The 10,005-nt window shown below is 41.2% G+C and overlaps 1 protein-coding gene across 1 annotated transcript in view; it reads right to left on the reverse strand.

Moving 5' to 3' along the window:
* Positions 1 to 10,005, reverse strand: part of Cpa2 (carboxypeptidase A2 (pancreatic)) — a 31,751-nt gene that overhangs the window by 6,896 nt on the left and 14,850 nt on the right. Inside the window, exons 6-10 of the mRNA XM_013036410.1 lie at positions 7,957 to 8,055; positions 6,405 to 6,515; positions 4,939 to 5,029; positions 2,778 to 2,977; positions 203 to 287 (exon numbers count right to left, since the gene is read on the reverse strand). Coding sequence (XP_012891864.1) covers positions 203 to 287; positions 2,778 to 2,977; positions 4,939 to 5,029; positions 6,405 to 6,515; positions 7,957 to 8,055 — 586 coding nt within the window. The remainder of the gene's footprint in view (positions 1 to 202; positions 288 to 2,777; positions 2,978 to 4,938; positions 5,030 to 6,404; positions 6,516 to 7,956; positions 8,056 to 10,005) is intronic.

Consider the following 10,005-nt stretch of genomic DNA (forward strand, 5'->3'; position numbering starts at 1 on the left):
AAGTGGTAGAGCGCTAGCCTTGAGCTGAAGAGCTGAGGGACAGTGCCCAGGCCCAGAGTTTAGGCCCCACGACCGGACCCAAAAAAAAAAAAAAACCAGCAATAACAAAGGTCAAGATTAGAAAAGCTTCAGTCCCAGCTCACGTGGTACCTATCTTCTTAGTGGTTCACTTGTAAAAACTGCAGCACAATAAGATACTTACAGATGACTGAGCAGATTGGTCCCACTTTATATTTGGTGCCATGCAGGCCAGTCAGAGCCTGTGCAGCCTTTTGGGCCACTTCATCCTAGAGGGAAATAACCAAAAAAAGATGAGAGAATGACGGCTGTCTCAAGAACTTGTCTGCCCAATAGATGAATATAGACTGGAAGTTCTGGTTAACTGAGACAGAAGCATATACCCTTTTCATTTCAGTCACTTTCACTGAGAAGTAAGCACGGGTATACTTTTTTGGTCTTTAGAAATACAACATGAAAAGTTTCGTTGTTTGTTTAATCACCCAGGTGTTTTCAGTCCTCTGTGCTTCATTATTTTACCTCTCTTTGTTCAGGAGTGTGGGCAGAAACTGGATGGGTATAAGGGAACTAAAGAGAATGCATATTAACCCCAGGATGTACCCAGAAAGTTGATTTTTTTAAACTACATCCTTACTTTGGCTTATTTCCCTGTGATTGTCTCTTTTTCCAAGAAGTAGAGCTCAGCAACATATTTTCCATTACTTGAGGGTTCCAATTTTGACTGATTGAGGCTTTACTGTCCTTGCTAAGGATAAATGTAAGGTCTTGAACTTGGGTCCAGGAAAACAACTCTACAATTACCAGATGGAGGGAACCTGGCTCAACTGAAGCCTCAGAGAGCTGGGGGTGGGGAGGGGGGGAGTTCAGTTGTCAATGAGCCCAACATGAGTCAACACCATGATGCTACTGCCAAAAAATTAATGTGACCCTCAACTGCATTAGCAGAAGTGCACGTCTGGATGACAATGTTTATAGCCATGCTCCTCTCTGCACTAGTTAACCCTCAGCACAAGTTTCATATTCATTTTAGAATCTGCCCTTGGAGAATACAGGCAATCCAAATCATGTTCAGAAAACAGCCATGAGAATGGTGTGAGAATTTGAGCCTATATTGTGAGTCATTAAAGAACTTGGGATTATTTAAACAAAATAAGGCAAGATATCAGAGAAGCAAGTTACTGGTCACTTAACTGATGGATCTAACTCCCAAAGGGAACCTTGCATGCTCACCGACAACAGCTAATAAACCAAAGCTGGTGGAAAAGACACAGAGAATAGGTTTTAGCTCTCTATAAAGAAGTCCAAACTGGAATGTTCATGGCTCACACTTGTAATCTGAGCTACTCGGGAAGCTGGGATCTGAGAATTACAGTTCAAAGCCAGCCCAGGAAGACAAATCTGTAAGACTCTTATCTACACTTAACTACCAAAAAAATCCTTTAGCAACTATTTGTACCCCCAATATAAAATAGGTCAACTCAATGACTATCTGGTAGACACTTGAGCATCAGGTTTGAACAATTTAAGATTATCTGGATCTATAAAAAGTGTATTTTATTCAAGCCCCATGACCAACCCTCCAAAAAAAGTATATTTTAGGGCTGGAAATATAGCTTAATGATAGAGTGCTTGCCTAGCATGCATAAAGCCCAGGGTTCAATTCCTCAGTACCACATATACAGAAAAAGGTAGAATTGGCACTGTGGCTCAAGTGGTAGAGTGGTAGGCTTGAGCAAAAGAAGCTCAGGGACAGCGCATAGACCCTAGGTTCAAGCCTCAGGACTAGCAAAATAAAATAAAGTAAAATGAAATTGTATTTTAGGGCAAAAAATAAAAATATATTTTAGGTTTCTTCCAATCCTGGCATTCTTTTTCCCTACTCTCCCTTTGGTAAAAGTGAAATCAAAACCCTGAAAACTGCCCTACAGGTCTATAACTCCAACTGATGAGATAAAAGATATGTCTGAATTGAACTAATCTATTTCTTTTTTGCCTGAGGCTGCTGACAATAATCTATTTGAAGGTAAAATATCCAAAAGGTCCTAATTCTGGGCTTCTCCCTAACATATGAGTTTCAAAAACCAATTCTAATAGCCAAATTGGAACTATCTGCACATTCTCTTCAGCTGGGGATAACTGTTGCTCAATTGTGTACAGACTACTGAGATGTCACCATCTGTGATCTAAGGCTGTGGCCAATTTATTTATTCCTGAGACAGGAATGAGAGATAGAATCAAATGAGGAAAAAGAGTGTTTTGAGCCCTACATTGTATACCAGTACATTGTCATGGCAGATTATGGCTCCAAGAAAGTAGTTTTAGGTGAATTACAGAGAGCACCATTACCTAGCAAAGAGCATCGGTCCACCAGTCCAAAAGTCTCAGATACAAATTCAAGTGAGGTTTTTATTCCCCTAAGCAACAGAATTAATGGCCAGATCTAATTACTGACGCTCAGCAAGGTTCTACCTGCCTGTAATCCTAGCATTTGTGAAGCTGAGAGGTAAGAAGAAAATTTTAAAAACCAGGTTCTTTTTCATCTAAAGTAATAATAACTTGATAAATTTAATTTCATAAGGAAACCAGTTAGGAAAGTCCAAACTTTGACATCAAAATCTTCTCAGTAGCTAGGCTTAGATCTCATCATCTTTGAGACCTTTCACTAGTACACCTCTTCCTCAGTGGCAAACTTTATGACTACAACTTATTTGGCCAGACAATAAATGTTGTTACTAGGCTAAAATGTTTCAGAGACTTACCAGCTCATCAAAGTTGTCTAACTTGGTACATTTATATCCATAGGGAAACATGAGCAGCTGGGAATAGCTATGGAGGGTAATGAAAGCCTTAACTTGTCCATGGCTCTTGATGAAGTCCACTATGGATTTCACTTCAACTTCAGAGTTGGCCCTGGGTCCATGGTATGAATCAGAGCAAGGGCTGCTACTGGCTCCAGGTCCTGGTGAGAGGCAGAAAAAGCTCAAAAGGACAGTGAACTTTAAATAATTCCACCAATAAATTCTACCTCTAGAAATCAGAGCAAGATTATCATTGTGTTAGATGAAGTCTCTTTGAAAGGGCACAGTATAGAATCCTAACAGAAATGATTCTGGACACATCTTTTCTTTTAAAAATATGCTTCTTCTATATGGCAGAAAGAACTATCCCATTAGATCATCTCCTCTCAATGGGAATTGTTGGAAAGGAAGCTAAATTTAATATTATAGATGAAATTCCTCCATTTGGGTGGGAGTTTATCACATTCATTTTTCTGGGATATCTTCCAATTTGTAGAGTCCAAGAGTAGAAGTTTCTATGCATCTGTATTTCCAAGTCACAAAGCCACAAATGCAAGGAACCTCTGACACCCTTTCTGTGGTGAGGAAATCACAAACACATTTGATACGGCCACCATTGGCCCTGATTCTCTCCACAGCCAGAGTTGCTCAAGATCACTAAGTGGGGTGGGTCACTGTAGGCCTGCAGGGGCTTTGAATGCCAGGGGAACTGTTAGCGGCAGAGCTTAAAGCTCTCTCTACCTTATATGAAAGCGTACATACCACCTCTGTCATCTTATGTTAAAATTATTTAATGAGAATAATATTCTGGGGGGCTGGGAAGGTGGCTCAGTGGTAGAGTGCTTGCCTTGCATGCATGAGGCCCTGGGTTCGATTCTTCCCTCAGCACCACATAAACAGAAAAAGCCGGAGGTGGCGCTGTGGCTCAAGTGGTAGAGTGCTAGCCTTGAGTTGAAGAGCTGAGGGACAGTGCCCAGGCCCAGAGTTCAGGCTCCACAACTGACCAAAAAACAAAAAAAGAAGAAGAAGAATATTCTGTGCCTGGTGCCAGTGGGTCATACTTGTAATTCTAGCTACTTGGGATGCTGAGGTCTGAGGATTCTAGTTTGAAATAAACCCAGGCAGATAACTCTAAGAGACTCTGATTTCTAAGTAATTAGCAAAAAGCCAGAAATGGAAGTGTGGCTGAAATGGGTAGAGTGCCAGCCTAGAGTGAAAAGCCAAACAAGAATGCAAGGCACTGAGTTCTAACTTCAGTACACACACACACACACACACACACACACACACACACACTAAAAAGGATAACATTCTGAGGGGAAAATGGCATTGAATTACTGGGCATTGTTCAGTATTTTTTGTCTAGTAATTTGATTACTTTTTCCCCTATGCAAAAAGAAAGAAAGAAATTACATAAACAATGAACAAAGTTACCACTCAGGCTTATTCTGTCACCAATTCCCTAATGCGTCCTGTCTCAGTTCCATAGCTCTCATTCATTCATTTCTTTTACAAATGTTGAATGATTGCCTTCTATGTTGCAGATTCTGTGTTAGGAATGCCACAGAGAAAACAACCCAGCTCCTCTACTCCCTGTAATTGTGGGCTAGTGAAGAAAAACCAAACAAATTCCAATCCCCCAAAGCAGAAGAGCTACAAGTCAACAAAATCAGAACAGCAAGCTAATGTTTTGATTTCCAATCAATTTCTTAATCCTATTTGTGCCTCTTTTATAAATTTTCCTTCTCGAAGCACCCATCGATGATGTAATGCTTCTCCTCCAAATAGATCTTAACCCCCTCTAGTGGTTGGTGCACAGCTTCCTGAGCTCCCGCCATTGTGCAAAATCTGGCTTTCCCAGCTCAGAAGCCAAACCCTCCTTTGCTGCTACAGCTTGTGGGAAAACCAAGATGTGAGATAAAATATATTAAATGCTGCTCAGAGCTCTGTGACAGTCTTGCGCTCCTCTGAAGAGAATTTAGTGGAGTGTTTTTCAAGGAGGTTTTTTTATAGCTTGAATCTTAAGTGGACTGAGCAGGGAGACGCACTGCAGAGCTCTGTGAACCAGCTAGCTGGCCAGACAACAATCTGACCATCCCTGAGGATAACTCCCTGTGTTTACCTCCAAAACCTGCATCCCAGTTCCGGTTAGGATCCACACCAACACAGCGGCTGCCAGCCACCTTGGATCGGGTCTTTCTCCACATACGATTCTTTAAAGGAAAAAAAAAAGATACAGAAAACAAGGAAGATATTCATTTAGTCCAATGAGAAAGACAGCCCTTTTTACATTGTTCCTTTCTTTGCTTCCTAGCAGGAAGCCCCCTTCTAGTTGCACTCATTACCTTTGACCTCAGAGGTATAGGTTTTCTCTTATCTTCTGAAAGAAACACTTCTCAGACCATGTACCATAAAACACTTGTTCTGTTAAATGTTAGCAAGTACCACAACAAAAAAGCCAAAGGGGCCCACTGCCTATAGGTCACACCTGTAATCTAGTTACAGAAAGTTGAGATCTGAGGATTGCAGTTCAAAGCCAGCTGAAGTAGACCAACTGAGATTCTTATCTCCAACAAACCACCAAAAAGCTAGAAGTGGAGTTGTGGCTCCAGTGGTAGAGCACCTGCCTAGAGCCAAAAAGCCAAGGGACAGGACCCAGATCCTGAATTCAAGCCTTAATACTGTGTGTGTGTCTTTCTCTCTCTCTGTGTCTGTCTGTCTGTCTCTCTCTCTCTCACACACACACACACAATTAAAGTAAGGAGAGAGTTTTGTGGCAGAATAGTTATTGAAAAGGTAAGGCTGAATTGGTGAGGTTACTGCAGAATTGCAAAGATTTCTTCATATTTTAATGCTTTTTATGACCCTCTTAGAAGAACATGATGGGCAGCATCTCCTAGACCTGCCTGTGAAGCCCTTTGTTCACATGCTATCTATCTCACACAATGAGTACAAGTATTAGTATGAGTTTCTTTGACAGTGCTACTGCCGTCATCAGTGCTCTACAAGAATACACTTGAAGCTCTGATTCATTTCAAATACATGAAGGGTCACAATTGCCACAATTGTATTTTGTAATGAGATTTTTTTAAAAGGGGAAAAAATCCTGTCTAACTCCTTTTAGAGATGTAACTGTGGATTTCTTCTAGATTCTAAGTAAAACGCTAGGATGCATTGTGCTGCCTACCTAAATCCTACTGCAATCTAACTGTCAGCAGGTAACATCCGCCACCTCTTTTCTATCAATTCTACCACACACACACACACACACACACACACACAACCAGAGCAGAGATAATTGGAACAAATCTCCTAGGTGACTCACAGTGAATACTGTGCTCTAATAGCCCAGCCTAACAGCTGAAATGAGCTCCAGCTGAGATGACATGTAAAGACATCATGTGTTAGAATAAAAAATGACTATAAACACCTCTCTATGCCTCATTTCAGAGCCACTACTGAGAGATTACGCATTCTGTTTAGAGTAAATCAAGAACAGAAAGATGACTTTTATTTGTTTTTTGAAGTTCCTACACATCTCCCTAAGTCCTTGTGGAAGAAGGAGGAAAAAAAGCAATCCAGGCTTACGGTGGTGTGAGAGAACACATATCCATCAGGGTTTGTAACAGGCAACAGGAAGATATCCATGGTATCCAGAATAGAAGTGATGGATGGATCTCTTCCATAATCAGAGGCAATCTAAGCAGAGACACAGACATGTGAGTCTCACACTCTCCTTTTGCTGGGGAACACAGGACAGACAATTAAGACGACATGTCTTTTTCTAAATGTGAACTAGAGATCACTGTTGATACACGGCCATCCAGTCTTCCAGCAATGTTAATATGTTTATTTTGTAAATTATCTTTAAATAGTTCTACAAAATATTTCAAATCAGCATGCCAATTTGTGAGCACAATGCATCTTCATCAATATCACCTCTCCTACCTTCCTTCCTCCCCATGTTAATATGTCAGACATACCAATGTGTATACTTTCATTCCAGTCACAATAATTTACTTATATGAAGTAAAAATGAGTGAGCACAGATCCAATCTCTCTCAAAAGCAGTAGCCTTCTACTTATTAATTCAGGTGAAATGTCTGAAATGGTGAGCAATGCTATGTATGGCTGGTTGATGGCAAACTATGAACAAAAGAAAAAAGTTTTTTAATATTCCTTAATCCTCACTCACGGTAACTTTCCAAAAGAACTCAGTACCAACTATGTAAATAAGTGAGGACTTTGCTAAAGATGCAGAGAACCAGTTAAATTCTATTCAAGGGAATTACATTCTACTTGTAATCAATTGCAGTAGAGTTGAAGTTTCTGCTGGATTAAAATTTATTCATTTCCTGTGCTCAGCCATCCTAAGGCATTATTATTCAACTGTTAAATATCCATTTCATAATACCCTAAAGGTAAGCGCATTTTAATTGAAGGGAAAAATGTATCAGTCAGTATGCACGTGGTTGCACATGCTTGAATGATCTGATGTGGATTGATTTCCTTTGCTCATGAATTAACATTCTGATTTATAGCATGTCATTTTTTAATTACTTAAGAAATACCAGACTAAGTCACACCCAGCCCCATGTCTTGACTCTTGTGCCAATAAACATGTGGAAGAAAGATATTGCTACATCTCGACTTCAACATCAGATTTGGGAACTATTCACAACAACCCAAACACCCTAGTTCCACTTCGGGTCTGTAGGTCAAAGTAAACTGTTCTTATACCTGTTTTTATTTTCCATCTGAGCCTCCCTTCATGACTGTATAGATTGCTAGCATCTTAGGCCTCAGCCCTCAGAGCTCCAAGCAACAAGGATTTTTCTCAAATCTGTTCTTCCACTAAAATCTCACCCTAGGGTCTGCCTCACTTGCCTCCCCTCCTTCCATCTCTCTAGCTTGTTGTGTCTTTTTTTAACTGAGAGCCCAATGGTAGGCCCAGAGACACAGTGCCACGGTCCCCCGATGGGACAATACCAAAAAAGGTTGGCTGGGTCTGTTTTCTGTTTTCTGTGTGGTAAGAGAAGGGCTTGGCTGAGAGTGCCAGCCAACCCTAAGGGTCTATTGTGTGCTTGCTTTCTAAGCCTGACCCCAGAAAGACAAAGTGAGGGATTCTAGGCAAAATGACCTTATTTGCGGTCCACAGTGCAGTAGCTTGTGTAACCCACTCTCGAGCATGGATCCCAGCATCTAGCCAGATGGCTGGCTTGTGTCCTCCGGTGCTGAACTGCAAAACAAGGCAGGCAATGTAAAGAGCCCCACTGCTGAGGGCACCGCAGCCCCTCCCTCCTCTTTCCCTGTCCTCTCTGTTTTCAGTGTGATCCAGAGGGAAGGGATGCCAACATAACACTGTGGATTCATTCTTCTCACAAAAGGTTTTTCTTCTCTGCTCACTCCCTTCGTTTAACATAAGCTTGGTGCAGGCTAGCAACAGGCAGATTTCCTCATTTGATGTTTGTGTCTTTAAAAAAAATCATTGTTGATAATGTAATAACATGAAAATTATGTTCACATATAGTAAACTGGGGGGGGAACAGGTTACAGAGGTTACAGAGCAGGATGCCATGTTGAAAGGACTAGTGTAAGTGTGTGTGTGTGTGTGTGTGTGTGTGTGAAAGAGAGAGAGAGATTTTAAAAAGGAAGGAAGAGAAATAGGAAAACAAGAAGAGAATAGAGAGGAGGAAAAACAAAGTTTATGGATACTATTGCATATTGATGAAATTATAATAATGGGAAATTATTTTCTTTGTATTTCTCTGTTTTCCAAATGTATGCAAAGATTGTATTATCTTAATTTAGGAATGCTCTTGACAACCTTTTGAGTGCTTCACTAAATAAATAAATGAAAAATGAACCAGGATGGCAGGTTCCAGAGGTGCTTTCCAGAGTTTAAATTTTATGATCTAAGTGACTGGGTTTAATTTGGAACAGTGGGTTTGCCAATTGGATGCGTAAATGGGGAGGAAAAGATTATTTTTGCGCCATCAACTCCTATTTCTGTGCAGCATCCTAAACACAGCAGATAAGGTAAATGAGAAATGCAAATTCTCACTAAAATATTACATTTCACAGGTGTGGGGAGTTTTAGTTGAAAGTGATTTGTGTCATTTACTCCAGAGAGTTCAGATATAAAAAGCAGAGAACTTTCAAAAACACAGAACAACCTCAACCCCTTCAAACCATCTAGAAAGGGAACACCAAGAAAATGCAAACCAATGGATAATCTGGAGTTTTCCTGACCCAATCGCAGGAAAAATAGGGGGGAACAGAGGGGGGAGAGAAAGGGGGAGAGGGGGAGTGAGGGGGAGAGAGAGGGGGGAGAGAGAGGGAGTTTGGGGGGGGAGGGAGGGAGGAAGGGAGGGAGAGAGTATTAGCAAGGGTACACAGGGTCACTAAGTAGGCAAACTACTCTTCCCAGACCTGCTTTGGGAAAACCCAGCTCTGGAGAACTCCATCTGTCCCAGTTAGTCAGTTTGGTTCCCAGCCATAATGTTTCCAAATTTAGCAGGGAGTTGTGACATTACTATCTGCCCCCCTTAACAAACGCTTTCTAGGAAGTCTGGGGAAATAATTTTCACTATTTTTCAGGGCAAAGTGTAAAAGCTTCAAACTATATCAGTACTGTTAGGGCTAACAACTTGCAGTTAAACCTTAGCCTTTTTTGTCCATCATTTTTTAACTATGCCTTCATTTCAGAGCACTGGCCTTTGAAGTTGGGTTGCCTTCTTTGGTGGGAAGGGCATACTGTAGAAATTGGGGGGAGGGGGGTAATTTGTTTTTCCTGCAGCTCAGGCAAATACTTGGTGCTTTTAAAATTCTGTTCAAACTAGCTTTAATGTGGGAATATGGCTTAATGGTAGAGTGCTTGCCTAGCATGTAGGAAACCCTGGGTTTGATTTCTCAGTACCATATAAACAGAAAAAGCCAGAGGTGGTGCTGTAGCTCAAGTGGTACAGTGCCAGCTTTGAGCAAAAAGAAGCTCAGGGACAGTTCACAGGCCCTGAGTTCAAGCCCCATGACAGAAAGAAAGAAAGAGAGAGAAAGAAAGAAAGAAAGAGAGAAAAAGAGAGAGAGGGAGGGAGGGAGGGAAGGAGGGAGGAAGAGAGAAAGAGAGAGAGAGAAGGGAGGGGAGGGAAGGGAGGGAGGGAGAGAAAGAAAGAAAGAAAGAAAGAAAGAG

Source organism: Dipodomys ordii, unplaced genomic scaffold (genome assembly GCF_000151885.1).
Source record: "Dipodomys ordii isolate 6190 unplaced genomic scaffold, Dord_2.0 Scaffold285, whole genome shotgun sequence".
Lineage (NCBI taxonomy): Eukaryota > Metazoa > Chordata > Mammalia > Rodentia > Heteromyidae > Dipodomys > Dipodomys ordii.